The following is a 20,015-nucleotide window of genomic DNA, read 5'->3' as shown; positions in this document are numbered from 1 at the left end:
ATTTCTACAGCTGTATCTTTTGGGCATTTTTAAATTTACAGCTGTAACTTTTTTCATTTTTACAGCTGTAACTTTTTTTTACAGCTGTAGCTCATTTGCATATTTCGAACTGTTTTACAGTCGTTTGACAGCTGTAAATTGAAATCTACAGCTTTTACAGCTGTTAAATTTCGTACAGGAAATGGCAGAAATCAGCCACCATATAAATCAGGAGAAAATTTTGTAAAATTGTCTAATCAAAGTTAACCTATTAGGTTTCATAATGGTTTTCCAGGAATACGTGGGTTTTACATTTTGAAAATCATGGAAACTCGAGCACATGATTGGCTTACGTCGTGTTGTAACTCGATATTGATTTCATTAGAAACAATTTGACTCGTCACTCGGCACCTGACATTTTACCAGTTGAGTCTGAAAATAATGGGTAGCGTTTTTCACGGTTGGTTACATTGTATTTCATAATTTTTGAAGAATTGCAATTTAACGAACTTATTTCAGACTTACAACAAAGATAGATCTACGTGTTGCAAGGAAACTTTGATATATTCAGGATCATAAAGTTTTAACTACTTACAATAGGATAGGACAAAATCAATAAGAAAAACCAGAAAAAAAACTAGGCGACGAACTGGTTTACCAGTAACAAACAGATTTAAAGCAGAATCGAAGCAAGGTGTGTGCTTTTTATTTCATTCTTTTTACAAGGGATTATTTCTTGATTTTAAGAATTTGTCGTATTATTGCCACGATTAATGGCACATCCTGCATATTTGTTAGATAATTGTATAATACATGTATATCTGTTTCAATTATTTACATTGCTCGTAAGAGCTGTTGCTTTGGTACAGGTAAATGTCTTATAAGGCATTCAGTCTACTGGTAGACAATGACTATATGAACATAACTTAAGATACTAATTGATAAAGAGCTTAATAAGAATTACGAAACTGTTCTTCTACGTGGTACTGATTGACTTATAGCTTAATAAGTATTAACGGAAAGTTCTTCTACGTAGTGGTATTGATTCAGGAAAGTTCTTGTACATGTGGTATTGAGTGATTTATACTGCACGAAAAATCTGTGCACATCTTATATTGACTCGGATGACAAAAGCCTTTTCTGAAATCAACAATTTGTGTCTCTTTAGTTGCTAAAATTATCCTTTAGTATCAAGTCGTGTGGATTAGATTCGGAAGGCGCTATATAGATCTAGCAGTGTTTTATATCTTCTAAGAAAAAGTTTATTTTTGTACTGAAGTCCTTATAAACATTTTACCTCGAATATTCGAAGAAAAGTCCGAGCTATTGTATTCAACCTAGCGTCGGAGTCATGCCTTGGTTGAAGTTTTGCATGCAAGTACGTACAGCTATCACTAATGCATATTCGTTTATTCTTCAAGGTCAGTAACCAACCTCACTTGGTCAAGTCCCATAACACTGTTTCTATATTGTTAAAGTTTTGCATGCAAGCAACCATCTCCGAAACTAATGCATATATGAGGAGCGGTACTAGGGAGTATGGTGACTGTTACACGTGTCAATTTCTTTCGTGATCAGATTCAATAAAACCAAAACTATTGTTTAACTTGGTTGCGCTTGGAGATTCTTATAGATAAAATAATTTGTTTCAAACCTTTTTTCAAATATAGATTTTCGTCTGAAGGCATGTCTTCTTTAATAATATTCCCTTGTACTTCAGGCACAAAGGACATAAGGATTGCCCAGTTCTTAACTTGTCTAAACGTGAAACCGCCGGTTTGTTCAAATAAGTATTACAGAGTATTTCGTTTGAATTTAGTCTGATCAAATTTCCGAAGTTAGGCCGCAAATCTTTAGATTCTAGAAACTGATAATGAAAATATAACACTATATTTATTACACGTTTACAGGGATTGTGTTACATATTGACAAATTATTCATGTCCTTTCCCATGGAAATATCTTCATGGTAGCATACATGCCATATTTTCAGATGGTCAATAAGGGAGATTTGCCTCAACAGGTTTTTTTTAAAGGGGGATTTGGGTAAAAATAAGGGCGACTTTTATTCGCTCATTTTCACGCGCTAAAAAGCCGTTTTCATGAAAAAATCAACAAGTTTTCTATACTGAATTGATGAGTGGAGCCAACAGTTGTGTAAAGAATGCATGATTATTACTTACAGCACTTCAATTAATCCAAGGAAATTCAGAATTCCATGAAAGATTGAACCAGGAACTTTGTTTTTGCTTTATGTGTTGATGCTTCTGCATCTGGAGAGAGTGATCTTTTTTGACATGTTTAAGCATACAATACTCAAAAGATTGCAGACATATCATGTCCAAACAGTCTTTTAAGGGCAGTCATTTCTTTGAAGTTGTTGAAACAAAAATGAATGTCGTTCTATTGCTGGCTTGTCCATATTTAGATTAAAACTACATGTGTTTAAACTGGGATTTCTTTTCCCGTTAATTACTGCAACATGACAATATCACACAAAGGAATGGCAGTCAATTTTTTGGGCAGTATTAACTGCAATTTATTTAATAAAATTCACTTATCCGAATTTATGTTTGTCCGAAATTCTATGTAGTCTGACATTAACTCGCCAATTTTTGTTAAATCAGGGTTGATTTTTTTGCATGGTGTGCAAGTATTTAAATTGAGAAGCATGAACTCGGTGTTAGCACTTACCTGACTCACCTTCTGATTTAGGTCAGCGAAAACGAAAGTACACTTTGGCAGGTGGCGGTAAAATGACGTAACTTTAAGACTGGTTTACATATTGTTTTGAAAACTACGGATCAGCGACTTTGATGTTATTGAATCAGTCTAAAATCTCGAATGCACATGTTTACAATTGCCTACGGGTAAGATTAAATGGTTAATCGTTTGCAGATGGCGAGAGTAGGTGGAAAAATAATCAACGCCTCAGGCGTGTATCTCTCGATAAACAAGCTAGGGATTATAGACAACTATCAAAATTATGTTTGAAGAGTATTTCCGGGCTGCTCGATATTGAATTTGAAGTATTTTCTAAAGGTCTACATTGGGTCGGAGATACGATTTTTCGACAGATAACCTTTTTTCTGAATTTACTTTTTAACGGGAAGTTTTCATGTCCCGGCGGGAGACCGGTAGATATACTGAAAATACGGGAGAAAAAGGCTTATGGCGGGTGATATGGCATGTATGTGGTAGAAGATTTACAACTGCCAAAGAGTCAGTCTAAAACGGTTGTTCTATATAACGAGAAAGTATACAGCAGTGCTAAAGCACACTAATTTGTAGTAGTTTTTTGTTGTTGTTGTTTTTACCCTGCTAAATTTCTATAATGAACTTGTCCGTCTTTCGATTTGAACAGTACCTTTATCTGTTAAAAGGGATGCAAGTTAAAGATTTATCGACTAACGAGTAAAATAGCACGCCTTTAAGCTGATGAAAAGTTCTTGAAGGACATTTGTCACTAGGTTGCTTGAAGACAGATGATCTGATGCCAAGCTTTTGTTTGTTTGTTTTGGGTTTAACGCCGTTTTTCAACAGTATTTCAGTCATGTAACGGCGGGCAGTTAACCTAACCAGTATTCCTGTATTCTGAACCAGTACAAACCTGTTCTCCGCAAGTAACTGCCAACTTCCCCACATGATTAATCAGAGGTGGATGACTAATGATTTCAGACACAATGTCGTTTATCAAATAGTCACGGAGAACATACGCCCCGCCCGAGGATCGAACTCGCGACCCCGAGATCCGTAGACCAACGCTCTTACCTACTGAGCTAAGCGGGCGGGCTAGTCATGTTTTATAGAATTGTAGATGGACTGGATTCAGTGTCAATGCCCTCTTAAATCATACCCCCTGCCCACTTCACTAGACACATGCATCCCTTGTCTTACAGGAAGAGTCTCATGTCTGTGTTACTATTTATTATATGTTCTTTTTCTTCCAAGCTTCTGTAGTTCTATGAAACTCTTCCGGCCGAGGATATGCTGGTCCCTACCCCAGAACAATTCAGACAGGTGTGACCAAATGTTCTTATAGGATCCAATGTAAAAATGCTGTTTTTCTCTTTTAACCGTATATTCTTTTTTAATAACACGTTCATATTTGATTTCAAACACTTTACGAATACACTAGTTTTACTTTTACTCTCCTGTATATTTTTCTTTTAAATTTCTCGTACAGCTGTGCACCTGCACGTCATATTCGAAAAGTGGGCGTCGCGGTATACATAGACATTCTCAGGGTGATCAAAAAGTGATAGCTAAATCTGCAAGACCAACTAGAACAAACAAACGAATCAATGGCAAAATCCAACAGGAATACAAGGGAAGGTAATCAGCCAGTTTAATCATTAATGTAAGGAAGACGTGTTTGCTTGAATGCTTTTTGTATGGTAAGATCAGTTCGTCTTTTTAACGTTATTTCTCTATGTAAAAACATACGTCTTGCATTTTCTTAAAAGCTTAATCATATTTTTCACTGCAGTATAAATTTACAATTATGTTACTACATGTATAAAACTGTCATTGAATCCCGTTTACACCTAACCATCTTCTAACGTATCCAGTAATTCACCACCGGTCCGAAATCATCCGAAATATCCACTGGCTTGAATATAGCTTCCGCAGGTTTTGGTATATGTAAAAGCGATAATGATAGTTCTTAATAAGATGATAAAAAGTCTTATCTTATTTTAAATTAAACTGAGTGTCCTAAAATTCAGTTTAACTTATGACAATTAGACTTATGACTTATATTTGATAAATGTTGATATGTTGTTTTTTTTTTTTAATATTTTATATCAAATTAAAGGCCTGTCTTTCTTTTGATAACCTTTCTTTTGTCCTAAGGTATGTCTGCATGTACATGAGTTATCCCTTTCCTAGATTCCTTGGTAAACGCTTAATGTTAGTACGAATATCATTATTGCATGTGTGTGAGTTATAATAAGTTACACTTTCCTTAACTAATTGTATACACAGATTTCCCAGTATACACTAAATGTAAGTACGCATGTCATGACTGCCTGTGCGTGAGTAGCTTAATTGGGTTGATACTAGCAACTGGAAACATTAAGACATCTCTGAGCACCAGTTTATGGTTGTAGACTTATACAGATTTCCTGGTAACACTTATTGTGAGTACGAAAGTCATGACTGCATGTGCGGGAGGAACTTATGTTGATAACTGGATATATTTAAACTAAGTATACGGTTGTAGAATTGAAATACAAATATAGAGCTGTAAACAATCTGGAATTAGTTTTCGTTGTCTGATAATACATGTGCAACTTTTTTTGTTCTTTTTTTTTTTACTTCATTTATTGATTTACGCTAAAGCACCGACAATAAACGGTTTACTCAAATTTCATAAGAAGTTGTGACAATTATTACAAAATATTCAGTTTGAGTTCAATAGGACGGATCGAAATTTTCCGAAAATAGAACACAAATATGTAAATATTAGCCAGAACTGAAATTGAAACTAAAAAGCATTGCCAATTTTCAGGGATTGTGTTACATACTATTAATAAGGAATCAATGCGAATGTTATCATTTATTATACCTTTTACATTTTGAAATATGATTTTGGTGTTGAATGGAAGTCAAGGAAAACGTTTCATAATGACGAGTGATTGTACTCAATATTGATTGTTTGTTAATTTGGGTTTTACGGCTAACCAACTGAAAACAGATTATATGACACAAAACAGGACTGAAAATCTTGGTTTTCACATTTGTATCACTGCTTTGACTTTTTAGAAATAGCATCAAAGTGTTGATCGTTTGAAATTGTGAAAGAATTTTAATGGCGGTTTCCATATCAAATTTAAAGCTAAATATTTCGCCAAGTATTGCGCATTTGAGCCGCGCCATGAGATAACCAACATCAGCATCTGCACAATCTGGCCAGGATCCATGCTTTTCGCTTTCAAAGCCTATTTCAATTAGAGAAACCGTTAGCGAACATCATGGATCCTGACAAGACTGCGCAGATGCGCAGGCTGGTCTTGATCTATGCTGGTCGTAAATTTATGCACCATGTTGGTTTTCTGATGGGGCGGCTCATTTATGGTTTTTTTTCATGAGATAAGCGTTGCTTCAATTACACCCTTCCATTTGATTCAATGGTTATGTCACTTCTCACATTTTTTGCGTTCTTGTAAAAATATACTAAATATGCAACTTGTATCAATGCGTCCTGGTTTATTTAATCCAAAAATTACCAACATTCTGAAAGGACCTTTGTAACATCAAGACAATATGCAAGGGGGCTATCGAGATGATCTAAGTCAGAGAGATGTTTGTAGAGTGCAAATTGAGGACGAACGATCAGTTATACAGAATGACGACATTGGGTACCGGTATAGACCAAACCTTGCGATGGCCGAAATCGGCAGAGAACAACCGCAACGAGGTAAACAAGTAACAGAAGGTGGCAGAAAATTTCTGCAACAAGGTAGACAATTATAATGTAACACATTATTTTACAAATTTCCGATGGTCCCTTTCTGTTTCCGGGAACATTAATGAATAATAACTCAAACTAAAGGATTTTTGTTTGCTAAATTTCTTCTCTTTTTTGGACGACCTTTGTTATGCCTAATACGTTTAATTTGTCTCGGTACAATAAGATTTTGCAAAATGTCTTCGATGAATGTCGTATATCGTTTTCTTTTTTAGTCTTTTCGATGTATATGCGTGTTGAAATTTGAAAGAATACATATTGTTGCATTTTCTAATTTTGCATTACAGTACCTATTTATGATTCTGTTACAATGGAACCAATGTTTGAGTATGGAAATACATGTAACCAACCACCAAGGGCGCCAGTCAATGTCGCACGAACCCATTTGAACGAAACCATTCAACCTCTTATGAGCGTAGATGTAAATCGCACCGTCAGAAGTTCGAGGGTACCTAAACCCTATGAAAATAATGAACCACGTCGGCAAAGTCAACATTATCCCATAGAAAACATTCGAGCACAATCAGGTAATGAGTGGACTTCAGCTGAGCGAGCGGAAAATACAGATCACCAAATTGCAAAGCAACGGAGAGATGCATATAGATCTACCTGTTCTGCCGAGACTGGCTACTTAGAGCATCACTCGTCATATTCTGACGCTAGTCAGCAAAGTCAATATAAAACAGAGAAACCATCTGCTGATGATGTTTTCAATTTCATGGTGAAGAACATGGGCGGAAGTGGCACACCAGAAGACATAAAGACCCAGTCTGGATTATTTCCGACATACGTTGATATAAACGACTGGTTTCGGACGCATAGAAGTAGATTTAAAATAATTGAGAGGGATAAAACCATCTCGTATGTATTAGTGCACAACAGTCATGTTACTTTCTGCACATATTACAACAAAACGCAGTCATGTAGTAGAAGCGACTGTCGTAGGTATCATATATGCAAAAACATGTTATCGGGAAAATGTGTATACGAAAACTGCCAATACTCGCACGATTTTTGTGATGAAAATAACATAAAACTCTCAAATGATTTGGGCTACAGTAGTTCCTTTACAAATGAGGAGATATGTTCTATTCTTAAAGTAAGTAATCCGCATCTCTGTACCGAATGGGCAGAAGAGGGAAATGCGGTGATGAAAGTAATTGTTTCGGGCTTCATTTATGTCCTCGGTACCTGTTTGGTAAATGCAGCAATGACCAAAACTGTCTTTACGTCCATGACAGGAAATCGGACCACAATAAACCCATTGTCGAAGCGTTTAAAATGTCTAAAATGCAATTTGATAAGTTCAGGTGGCGGGTCTTCATGATTAACAATCCGGAATGGAAAAGAGATGAACCGAGAACTGCAGATGGCGCTACGTCATTACCTCTGGGGACCAAGCCAACATTCAACATCAAATATCCAGTTAAAGATGAAGCAGGTACATGTTTTGTTGTTATTACGTATAAGCTATGTTTTTACGTAGTGGGCATGCGTGCCAGAGGGAAAGTATCTGACTTCAAACCACCCACCTGTCCTCACTACTCATTCTTTAACTTTATAATGGTACCCTGTTGGCTTACGCAAGGCCAATAACTCTACCCTGGTTCTCACGGGTACCCAAAATAATGCCATGTAAATGATAATATGACCGGTGGGAAATAGTATCTAAGAAAACAAGCAAATCATGTTCATTTGAGTTAATCATCACTGAAGGTTTCTTTATCTAAATATTTAACTAACTTTTCTGCTATGCTTTTCCCCTCCCTAATACAGACAATATAATTTATTTCATCCATGTAATGACGCTTTCATTTAATGTTTCTTTTCCATTTCTACTACAGGTAACCGTGTTTTTATTTTATAAAAGCTTTTTTCTTCCGAAAGAATTGATTTTTTTCATAACAAGTCATTAGCATAGAGTGGTGAAGAAGAATGTGTTTCTTAGTTGGTTTGCTGAAATAATAGATTGTTTTGGTTTACATCACACCGACGCAATTACCCAGCCAGCATTCTATATCGGCCCCATATCAATCCGACGTCGTTGTCTATAACGGCCCAATATCGGCTTCAATATCGGCTGCAAATAGGAATGATGCCGGCCCGACGTCGGAAGACAATATCGGGCCAACATCATAATGGCATCGGCCCGATATTGGCAAACGATATTTGGCCAACATCAAAATGATATCGGCCCGATATTGGCAGATCATATTGTTGTCGCGAAATAGTGTGACACACAGCGCTTCATCAAGTTTTCTTCAAATGTATACTTCATAAATTCACAGAGTAATTTACTTGAGAACAGATGTGTCTCGCATCACGTGTATGATAGTTATTTGAATTCATTGATATAATAATTTTCACAATTATATACTATACATGTTTGATACAATTACAGTTTTCTGTATATTTTTAACACTATTAAAATTGTTCTGTTAGAAGTTTAAACATATTTTTATTTTATTTTTTTATTTTGTAAATATAAATATTTCTACGGCGGCATTCTACATAAAATAAAAATGCATCTTAATTATAACCTCCCTTTATTACATATAACATTTTGATATATACCGTCTACCAATTTTGTCTGGAACCTAGTTTGATTAATTCTGGCATACATCATATTTGCTTAATAAATCATCACACATAAGCAATTAGATTACTTTTTCACGTTCATCAATGATATTTTAAAAAGTATAGCTATATTAGAAAATCCAATATCGGCCCGACGTCAATCCAACTTACGAAATAGTTACACTGATTGATGTCGATCTACCAATTTCAATATTTTACGACATTTAAACAGTTCGATCTCGGCGATATATGATCATTTTGTGTCGATTCGCCGTAAAACCTAACTCACGCACTCAAAACGGCCCGACGTCGACCCTACATCGGCACGTTTTGCCGACATTCCGACATTATACCTATATCGGGCCGATATAGTCATGCTGACTGGGTATAGGTCATATGGTGACTTTCCTACCCGTAAAGGTGGCGGTAGATCCCTAGTGCCCTTCTGGGCACGTGCGAAAAACCTCCGACCTTCCAAAAGCCAGCGGAATGGCTTCCTCACATGAAAGAAGCAAGGTTTAGCTTATCTCTAAATAGCATCAAAAATGAAGTTCTGAAATTTTATTTAAAGAAAAAAACACGATTACGGAAATTCTTGACTATTCAGTTCATCAAATTCTTATTATAAGGATGTTTTATCACTGTTGCTTATAACAGGAATAAATAATTTCACTCGAATTTCATCTCGTAAACCTGAATCTGTTTTTATTGGTTTTGGTAGTGTACGTACTGTTACAGTAGTCGCAACTTGACCGCGATGGTTGACCTTCGGCTGATTATTCATATCGATTATTTCATTATAGAAATAAAGGGTGATTAGGGTAGCCATGTATATATATATGGAATTAGTTTGTTTACAGTGCAGTATGTATACTTACATTTAATCAGTTAAAACTTTCCTACACACTGATTTATAATTACACAGCTTTATATTTCCACTTTCTCATGCAGCTCGTGTTTTACGTGCACTCCTTTTCAATAATAGGTTGTGTCTCATTATGTATTATAATACAAAGGTCAACCATCGGGGTCAAGTTGCATCCAATATACTTCCAAGAAACCTTCTTTTATATTAACTTTATTAGAGCGGATAGGTTTGGTTAGATGTATAAACAATATGTTTACAACGTGCAGGAGCTATATTTATAAACTCGGTTAAAATGTGTTAGATCGGCACGAAACCTGCAAAACAGACAACGGGTATATTTTAGATGCATTCTAAATGACTCGTTGTAATTGTCGTTCGGATGAAGGATATTTAACAAGAAGCAAATCATGTACTGTTACAAGTTATTGTTGTAAAGGTATTGGCAAAATGCTTTAATCTTTAACCTGGTTAATTTCTAAAGTAGATTGGCCCAACGTTCAGTTTGGCATTCGAAGTGGTGTTCACTGAATATTTACTAACAGAATAGCGAACAGTGCAGACCATGATCAGCCGTCACGGACATGCATGCTGATCTTGGTCTGCACTGGTCGCAAAGTCAGTAGGCTCAAGGTTAAAAGATTTACCAACTGTATCAAATCCGCCTTGTACAATGAATATGATATATAAGAAGACACATGTTAACGAAATCGTCAATTAATTTTCTCCTCACTTATTTATTTGTGTTTGCACTCAAAAACATGAGACCTACTGTATGTTCTGAAATACCTATAATTTTATACTGCAGTACATATGTACAATAAGAAACCTGTGTTTCAACCACGGAATACGGTTAACCAAGGTCCAAGGACACCTGTGAAACCTACACGCCCTTATACCGAAGAGGTCATGCAGTGTCCTCCACATATGAGCTTTGATATCCAACCCAACGCAGGGGAATCGCGGGTATCTAGAATCGACAATGGCAATCCTCAACCTCAAAGTAGAAGCAAACATTCTTCCACACAAAGGACTCAAAGACGATCAGGTAATAGGTGTAATTCAGTTGAGCGCGGGGTGAACGCATCCACCAGAGGGCGTCATCAGTGTATAGATCACTTATCATCTGGTCATGTAGGGAACCATCAACATAATACCAAAATACCATCTGCTGATGAAGTTTTCAACTTCATGGTCAAGAACATGGGCGGAAAAGGAACACCATACGACATAAAGACCCGGAGAAGACTATTTCCGACGGACTTTGATATAAACGACTGGTTTCGAAAAAATAAAAGTAGATTCACACTTATTGAAAGGAATGAAACACTCTCGTATGTGCTAGTGTTCAACAAGAATGTCACTTATTGCTTTAATTACAAGTGTAGTAAAAGCGACTGTCGTAGATATCATGTGTGCAAAAACATGTTGTCGGGGAAATGTGAATACGGCCGTCATTGTAAATACTCGCATGATTGTTTCGACGAAAACAATTCAAAAATCTCCGATAAGTTAGGATACAGTGATTTGTTCACAAATGAGGAAATATGTTCCATTCTTAAAGTTAGTTATCCGCATGTATGTACTACATGGGCATTGAAAGGTTCATGTAGGGAACGTTATTGTTTCGGTTTGCATATATGTCCTAGATACATCCGTGATAAATGTACCAATGGACCAAACTGTCCACAAGTCCATGACAGAATATCAGATCACAATAAACCAATCTTAGATGCATTTGAAATGTCTGACATGCAGTACGATCAGTTCAGGTTGAGATTATTCATGGTATGGAATGGAAATGAACCGAAAACTGCAGATGGCACTGTTCCTGTACAATCGGACACCCAACAAGCAGTACGCAAGAAAAATCTTTTGAAGGAGGAAACAGGTACAGTTAAAGCGAAATCATCCAAACATTTGGTTTCTCTTTATAACCAAGATTAGATGTATCTAGTAGTTTGTAGTTTGTTATAGATGACGTTTATGAAAGTTAGTATGTATATGGTAATTAAAATATGACAATCCGTTCGAGCTAAGTTGAGTTATTTTGTCAAGTATCAATTAAATTCTTTCTTTCTTATCTGTATTTCATGTTCGTTACTTTTAATGTGTCCTTGGTCAGAATTTTCTTTAGCAATGTTCGAAGAAAAAAAGAAAAATAATGTTTTTGTTGTTTTTTTTTCCAAGTAGAAATTCCAAAAATTCAGAAAGTCGATAACGACCGTGTTTTAAGCAAGACATTGAACTTAAAGACACATCTGACAGTTTTCCATATGTATATAGGCAAAAATTTTCCTACGGACAGAATTTCTTTAAACTTCGTGTACTGACTGAGACTTGAGTTTACAACGGAAATATGTATTAAAATCCATATGTACCGTTGCTTGATTTTGAATTATCTGCCCTGGAAAATATATTTTCAGTATTTTCTGACTTTCAAGGGCAGACAGTTCATGACCAAGACTGGATACCTATGATTTGATTTAATTTATATTTCTGTTTTTCTTTTTTTTCTTTTCTTTTCTTTACTTGATTCTCTGTCAGTAAACACAGTTTAAAGAAGAAACTCTGTCCGTAAGAAAATTTTGCCCCTGCCCCATGACAATATAGACACTGTGGCAATTGTCCTTGACTATGGACATGACAAAATGATACCTCAAAGTCCTGGTCTTTCCCATAGACCGAATTTCATTAAACTTTGTATACTGAATGAAAATGATGACTAAAACAGAAATATAAATTAAAATGCAAAGTTTCATTGTCTTAATCTTTAATTATATGCCCTTGAAAAATGGATTGTTTAGTATTTTCTGATTTTGAAGGGCAGAAAATTCGAGACCAAGCACCTGTACCAATAGGAAACTGTCAGATATTATTTGCTCCTTTATGATACGATTTGATATATGGTACACATGTTTTATTCAAATTCAGTTCCTGAAATGAATAAACGGATTATAGTTGTTGCTACATATAATTATTACAAATCTCGTTTATTTTGAGCTACTTAAACTTTAAATCAATAAATACTTCATTTACATATATATTAAAACTGAATCATTATATTTAACTTATCTACTATAACTTTGCAAATTACAAAGGACAATCTTTAACATATTTTATGTAGATGAAGCCGGAGACACGTATATCTGTATACGCTATCTTCAAGATGGATGTCGCGAACGCCGCTGTAAATTTCTCCATACAAAGTCAAAACTACCGTATCTATGGCAAATAAAACTATCTGAAAAATGGATTTCACTAAACGAATCGGAAGATATAGAGAAAGCATTTGCCAACAAATTGGAAATGTCAGACAGAATTCACACGGTACATATACATTTCTACATTTATAATTCATTAATGTTTATCTGCCTGTTTGATGCAAAATACCAGCTTTTGATGTACTTATCGTACTTAATTTAAATGTTAGCTTCCAATTAACAAAGACTACTGACATCATATTTGACAAAGCCTGCCGAGTTTAAATAACACTCTCGTTATGCCAGGTGTTCTTAATTCAAATGTCTAATATTAATCTAGGAAAAAGTGATAGCACGTAATCGAGGTGAAACTAGTCAAAAAGACCAGAATACATATATCGCTTTGACCCCCATACCCCTCCCCCCCACCAACAACAACCAAAATAACCCTCTTCCCTAAAGTAACTTGACAGACCTCTGTCAACATATCCATTTTATCATACCTATATATTTGGCTAGTAAATTTGAGTATTTTAAAAAGGCTAATGTGAATAATACATTGAAAAAAAAAAGAACTTGAAAATAAGAAAATAACATTCTGACTTTCTTTGCAACGATCATATATTTTCATGGTCACACGCGTAATCGAGTGGACGATTTTCAAGTTCAGTAAAACATGTCGTATTATAGAGAATATCAGGCGACCAGCCAGCGATAGTTATTCCTAAATATTACTTGTTTCAGACATACAATGGGGTGGAATATGTCTTCCTACTTCTGTTTGAACCAAATGTAAGAGCCAGAGTTACCGCCGCGGACGATGAAGCCACAGAAAAGGAGGCCCGCCGTCTTTCGACCATGTCTTACAAACAATTAGAAAGTAGCTTGTCCTCTGACATTAAACAAGAAGAAAACAAAGATTCGTTATGTACACAATGGAGATGGTACTGGAAGGATGATAACGAGCAGCTGCAGTTGTATAGACCAGTTAGTGATCTTGTATTAATGTTTCCGAGTAAAATCTAAATTTACTGTTAATACTGAAACTATTCCGCGAGACTTATTACCTTTTCGTAACTGGAAACAAGCTTTTGCTATATATATTGTTTCTGCAATACACGTACAAAGAAAGTTATCACCTCATCAAAAACTCATGAGTCAGCAATGTCAACTCAAGGTTAAGGTCTCAGCTCAAGGTCAAAGGCTTGAGCTCTGTATCATCTAAACCCCTTGAAGGATTTTCATAAAACTTGGGTCAAATGATCACCTCATCAAGACATCGTGCAGAATTCATGAGTCAGCCATGTCAGTTCAAGGTCAAGGTCACAGCTGAAGGTCAAAGGTTTACTCTTCAACTGTCCATAGCAGTGGCAGGGGATTTAGCTGTCTTTCAGACTGCCTTGTTTTCTATCTGGGTTTTACATTATAAGCACCTTTTTTCAATTTTCCATCTTTGTTCTTCCAAACGCAAAAACATGCATTGATGGTGTAAGCGGCTCGATAATAATTATTCTTATAAGATTCAAAATATCCACTAAATGGAAAGTCATGAATAAGTTTGAGAATATAGACTTACATACAAATGTACTGTGAAATCATCATATTTCGTAGGGAGTGATTATCTTTCGTAAATTTCGTGTTTGCGTCAGTCCGCAAAATCAACTTCCAACGAAAAAAATCCTATCTATTTTATCTCAAATCCAAATTCAAAATCCCCACGAAATGAAATAATTTTACTGTATAACGTTCAAGTGTTGTCAATATAAAGAACAATTTTGGAACAGAGAAATATATTAATTTTATTTCAGGACGATTTACAACACACATTAGAAGTAAAATACTTGGCTCAGCAAAAAAAGTACATTTTCTCAAGAGGGAACTATTTCTTCAATTACACCATATCATTTGATTTATTGCAACAAACCAACAACGATACTGGAAAACGTAGAGCCATTAGACGCCGTCCACTTCTTGTGACGTCTGCAGATGTAAAAGAAAATGTGTAGTACGTTTCTTTGGAACATGTTGTTAATTATAAATAGTTAAATATGCAGGTATTTAATCTGAACTTCACATTAAAAGTAAATGTTTGACAAAAGTATGATGCAAAGGAATATTTTCAACGCTGAGAAAGAAATTGATTAAAAACATTTAGTACATGTCGTTCTTCTGCTTTGTCCACTTAAGATACTTACCTGCATGACCGCAATTCACTTTACAATCTGCATTGCCTACATCTTCTGCATCAAACACTTACCACATTGCAGTCTAAACCCTTTACCAGCTGAATCAACCACTTACTACATTTCGGTCCAAACCCTTTACCAGCCGCACCAAACACTTACTACATTTAAAATCCATACCCTTAACCAGCTGTATCAAACACGTACTACATTTCAGTCCAAACATTTTAACAGCTGCATTACCTTTACATTCTTTTTGATCCAAACCTTTTGTCAGTTGCATTACACGAATACTCTGTTTTAGACTAAACTTTATGTCAGGTTCATAACCTAAATGATCTAATTCAGCTTAATCTGTTTAACAGCTGCATCACTCACATCTTCTTTTTCAGCTAAGCTGTATTGCTTAGATATTCTGTTTCAGTTAAAACTGTTTATCGGCATTACCTACATATTTTGTATCAAACTCTTTACTTTATTTCAGTCCAAACGCTTTATCGGCTACATCATCTTCAAATTATTTTTAGTCTAAAGTTTTTATCAGCTGCATCATATACATATTCGATTTACATTCAAACGCTTTATCATCTACATCAGCTACATTATTTGCTACAGTAAAGATAACCTTATCAGCTGCATAACCTATATATTCTTTTTTTTTTTCAGTCGAAACTTTTTATCAGTAACATCGCTTGTATATTCTGTTTTTAAGCCTAAACTATTTACCAGTTGCAGCACCTTTTTACTTCTATTATAGTTCAAACTTTTTTGAAACACCTAATACATAGTATATTTCAATCTGAACTCTAAATAAGCTACATCTTCTTGTTCTATTTCAAACGAATCTCTAGTTCAGCCGCATCATCAATTTATTCTATTCAAGTTCAGACTATTTTATCAGCGGTATCACCTGCGTTATGTATTTCAGTTAAAACTCTTTATCAGCTGCATCACCTACAAATTTATGTTTCAGTTCAAACTCAGCTACATCATTACATGTTTTGTTTCTGTCAGGACTTCTTACCAGTTGCATCACCATCTTACTATATTTAAGTTCAAACCTTTTACTAGCTACATCACCTCTATATTCTATTTCAGTCTAAACCCTTTTATCAGCTGCAACTGATATTCCTATATTATATGTTTCAGTCAAATAACTTTTCTGCTACATCATCTGCATATCTTGTATCTGTCCAATCCTTTCATCATTTACATCGGCGATATAATTTTGTTTCAGTACAAACACTTAATCAGCTGTATCACATACATATTTTGTCTCAGTCCAAGTTCTTTATCAGTTTGATTATCTATAATCATATTCTATTACGGTCCAGAATCTACATTGTTTGCATATTCTGTTTCAGTCCAGAATCTCTGACAGTCGCCCATTTTATTGAGACGCCACTGCCTAAATCTTGGGTGCCTTGGGATCTGGCTCAGTCATTTGAACTGGTAGATATTACTGACAACAAGTCATCTGAACTTGATGAAGTAAAGAAATCTTTCTTCGAAACACTGGATTGCGGAAAAGAAAAAATAGATATAATTTTTCGATTGCAAAACCACAAACTGTGGGGACTTTTCTTGAGGTATTATTCCAAATTATTATTCAGTTCAAGTAACTAAAACGTTTTAGCCTCTAAGACTATAATTTCCTTATTAACACAGTTCGTAGCATATATCTTAAGATGAGCAAAAACGTAACTTCTCGCTATCATCTAAAAGACATTTTATACGCCTGTTTGAAAAACGGGACGTATTACGGGAACGCCCCTGGCGGCCGGGCGGTTGGGCGGGCGGGTTTGAAGGCAGCATACACAGACTTTGTCCGGAGCATATCTTCTTCATCATGAGACGGAGTGTCATGCGCAATAACCAGGTCCCTAGGTCTAAGGTCAAGGTCACACTTAGAGGTCAAAGGATACAAGAATGAAAACTTTGTCCGGAGCATTTCTTCTTCATGCATGGGGGATTATGATATAACTTGGTAAAAATGTTCACCACCATAAGACGGAGTTTCATGCGCAAGAACCAGGTCCCTAGGTCTAAGGTCAATGTCATACTTTGAGTGTCATGCGCAGGTCCCTTCTTTAGAATTGTTTCCCTTTATTGTTACTATAAAAAGCTTATATTGGAACTCTTTCATTACTACTCGTAGGGAAATATCAGGACCACTTTTCTGTAGAACAACATGCATGTTACATCCAATTTTGAAATGTATTTTGACCTCTTCCTGGTAAGGTATTTGGTGTGAACTTACAATTTCTTTTTTGGATTTTTTTAAGATTAAATTCCCTTAGTTGTTACTATAAATAATTTATAGTGTATTTTTTTTTTATAATTGACCGTAGGGAAAAACCAAGACCCCTTTCTGTGATACAACATAGATGTTACTTTCATATTTTAGGTGTATTTTAAGGTATGGTAAGGAGTTGTTTGTGGACTTAGAAAAACAAAAGAATTACAATAATTACTAAACAACCACAAAATTAAAATTTCATTTGCAAATACAGGTGCTAGTGTTTTGCTGTGAAATGAAATTTGAAATTTGCTGGGACGGGCGTTTATTGTGACACTCTTGTTTAATAACTGTCTCGTTAACTATTTCAGTCAGAAAAAGACCATGGACGCCAACGCCACAAGACTCGCAAATGGTAAACCAGTTTCTGTTGACCAGCGCTATCTATTTCATGGAACTGACGGCATAGATGCGGTTCGCGGAATCTGTGTTAACAACTTCGATATTCGTGTTTCAGGAAAATCTGGAACCTTATACGGTGATGGTGCCTATTTTGCCAAGGACTCAAAATATAGCCATGCTTACACTAAAGGGCCAGAAAGGTATATGTTTCTTGTAAATGTACTGGTTGGGCATTACACAACAGGAAATAAATCTTACAGAAGACCACCTCATAAACCAGGAAGCGATCATGAGCTGTTTGACTCATGTGTGAACGACATTACAGACCCATCTATATTTGTTGTCTTTGACAAGAACCAGTATTATCCAGAATATTTGATTAAGTATCATGATGAAGGACAAGAAAGTGTTGCACGAAAAGCGAAAGATAAAATAAGATTACATGCAGCAGGAATCGCAAAGACCATTCAACGGTTTACATCAGATGATGACGATAAAACATCTCCAGCAGTTACCTTGCAAAAAGCAGATGACCAACATGACAACTTATTTAAACGCCTACATACATCAGACTTCAGATCTAATGCCAATATTTTACTATCTTCAAGAGGCCTTAATGCAGCATCTTCAGATTGCAGATGGACAGATCTCAGCAGTTCTACCACAAGTGTTGGAACGGCAACAACAGAACAAGATAGAAAATATTTTGAAACCTCTTTGTGTAACACCATTTCCGCCGGACGTGATTGTGCTTCACAAACTGTACAGTCTTTGATGAAAACGAAAGACAGCCGACAGAAAGGCATTGCATTAGCGCATTCAGGATCGTTTGATAAGGAAGAATCGAAAAAAAATGACGTCACTGAACGGCTAGATTTTGTCGATCGAAATAAACAGGAAGTCAGACACCCATCTGTGCAAACAGACATATTTGGAGACAGAATTACAATTTCTCAGCACAGGTCTAAAGAATCTGAATTATTTGATGCGCAGCTGCATCACGCGTATCAGCCCCCGAGAATGAAACTTGATCCAGAGCAATATAGGACCTACGAATTTGCCAAGAGTTTGAGAGAATCAGATTCATCTCGGAGTAAAATGTCTGACCCAAAATCACCAACTAGATCTAAAAGGTACATGAACCAGATGGATGATTAAAACTGTCATGACACTGTGGATCATGACACATACTTTGGGAGTGCTGATGTGTTACAGCACATGGTTAAATAAAAGTTAAAAAATAATTATCTTTTCTGATAATAACCTCGATTTGCATTATAAATTACAGCAAAGATATTGATTGATAGAAGTGTTATAGCACTTGGTCAAACGTTACCTCGGCCTGATGTACGAACAAGAGCACGTAACTGGTATAGTTATTAACAGTTCATGGTAAATAAGCAATAGAACTATATACAGACACACACAAATCAGATAGGGTTATTTTAAATGGCGTTTCGTAACTATTATAAATATTGTTGGTTAGAAATAAATTTTGAAATTATACTCCAATGGAAAAAGACACCTGATATGCAATTCATTGCATGTTGTAGTAGATGATTTTTTCTGCACTGGCGTCAACAAAAGATTATAAAATATATAGATAATATCATTCGTGTTTGATGGTATTTATTCAGTTGAATCAAGCGCTGATTACACTTTTTCATTGTTGTCAAACTTAAGGTAGTTCTAAACGTTCGGATCAAATTTTTTCTGCAATGTAAAATTTCCTTTTTAACTTCAAAAATATTTAATAGACAATATAGCAAATAAAAAAGATATGGTCGTGTACTTGATGTTTTTACTAGACTAATTTGACAAATGTGGATCTCACACAAGTTTTCATTATTGGCGTCCATAGGAAAATCACAATTTTGATAACATTTTTGTAAACAGAAAATTTTCTGCAATGTGGAGTTTCATGCAATTTCTCACTGTCGTAAATAAACATATGGTCTGTAATATGGCACAAGTCCATGTGCGTGTTCGAGATATTTGCCTTCGGATATTACACACTGATTTTAAGATATTATTTGGAATCATTTTAGCCATTGTTTGGAATCATTTTTAGATATTATTTGGAATCATTTTAGCCA

General features: G+C 35.5%; 1 protein-coding gene across 4 annotated transcripts; it reads left to right on the top strand.

Annotated features, from left to right (window-relative positions):
* The first annotated feature begins 365 nt into the window (after positions 1–365).
* Positions 366–19,439, top strand: LOC123527457 (uncharacterized). 4 transcript variants are annotated; one of them, XM_053523387.1, is made up of 10 exons: positions 367–673; positions 4,165–4,313; positions 6,241–6,441; positions 6,738–7,891; positions 10,701–11,783; positions 13,020–13,222; positions 13,840–14,082; positions 14,904–15,100; positions 16,643–16,867; positions 17,889–19,439. In XM_053523387.1, exons 4-10 carry the CDS (start codon positions 7,576–7,578, stop codon positions 19,075–19,077), a joined length of 3,456 nt encoding a protein of 1,151 aa, XP_053379362.1. In that variant the 5' UTR covers positions 367–673; positions 4,165–4,313; positions 6,241–6,441; positions 6,738–7,575; the 3' UTR covers positions 19,078–19,439. The 4 variants fall into 4 exon arrangements, with proteins under 4 accessions (XP_053379363.1, XP_053379362.1, XP_053379361.1 ...); XM_053523386.1 differs by having other exon boundaries at positions 6,223–6,399; XM_053523385.1 differs by having other exon boundaries at positions 6,223–6,441.
* The last annotated feature ends 576 nt before the right edge of the window (positions 19,440–20,015 follow it).

This window comes from Mercenaria mercenaria, chromosome 14 (genome assembly GCF_021730395.1).
Source record: "Mercenaria mercenaria strain notata chromosome 14, MADL_Memer_1, whole genome shotgun sequence".
Classification (NCBI taxonomy): domain Eukaryota; kingdom Metazoa; phylum Mollusca; class Bivalvia; order Venerida; family Veneridae; genus Mercenaria; species Mercenaria mercenaria.
The sequence above is the reverse complement of the archived record's forward strand: the minus strand, read 5'-3'. Positions and strand labels throughout refer to the sequence as shown.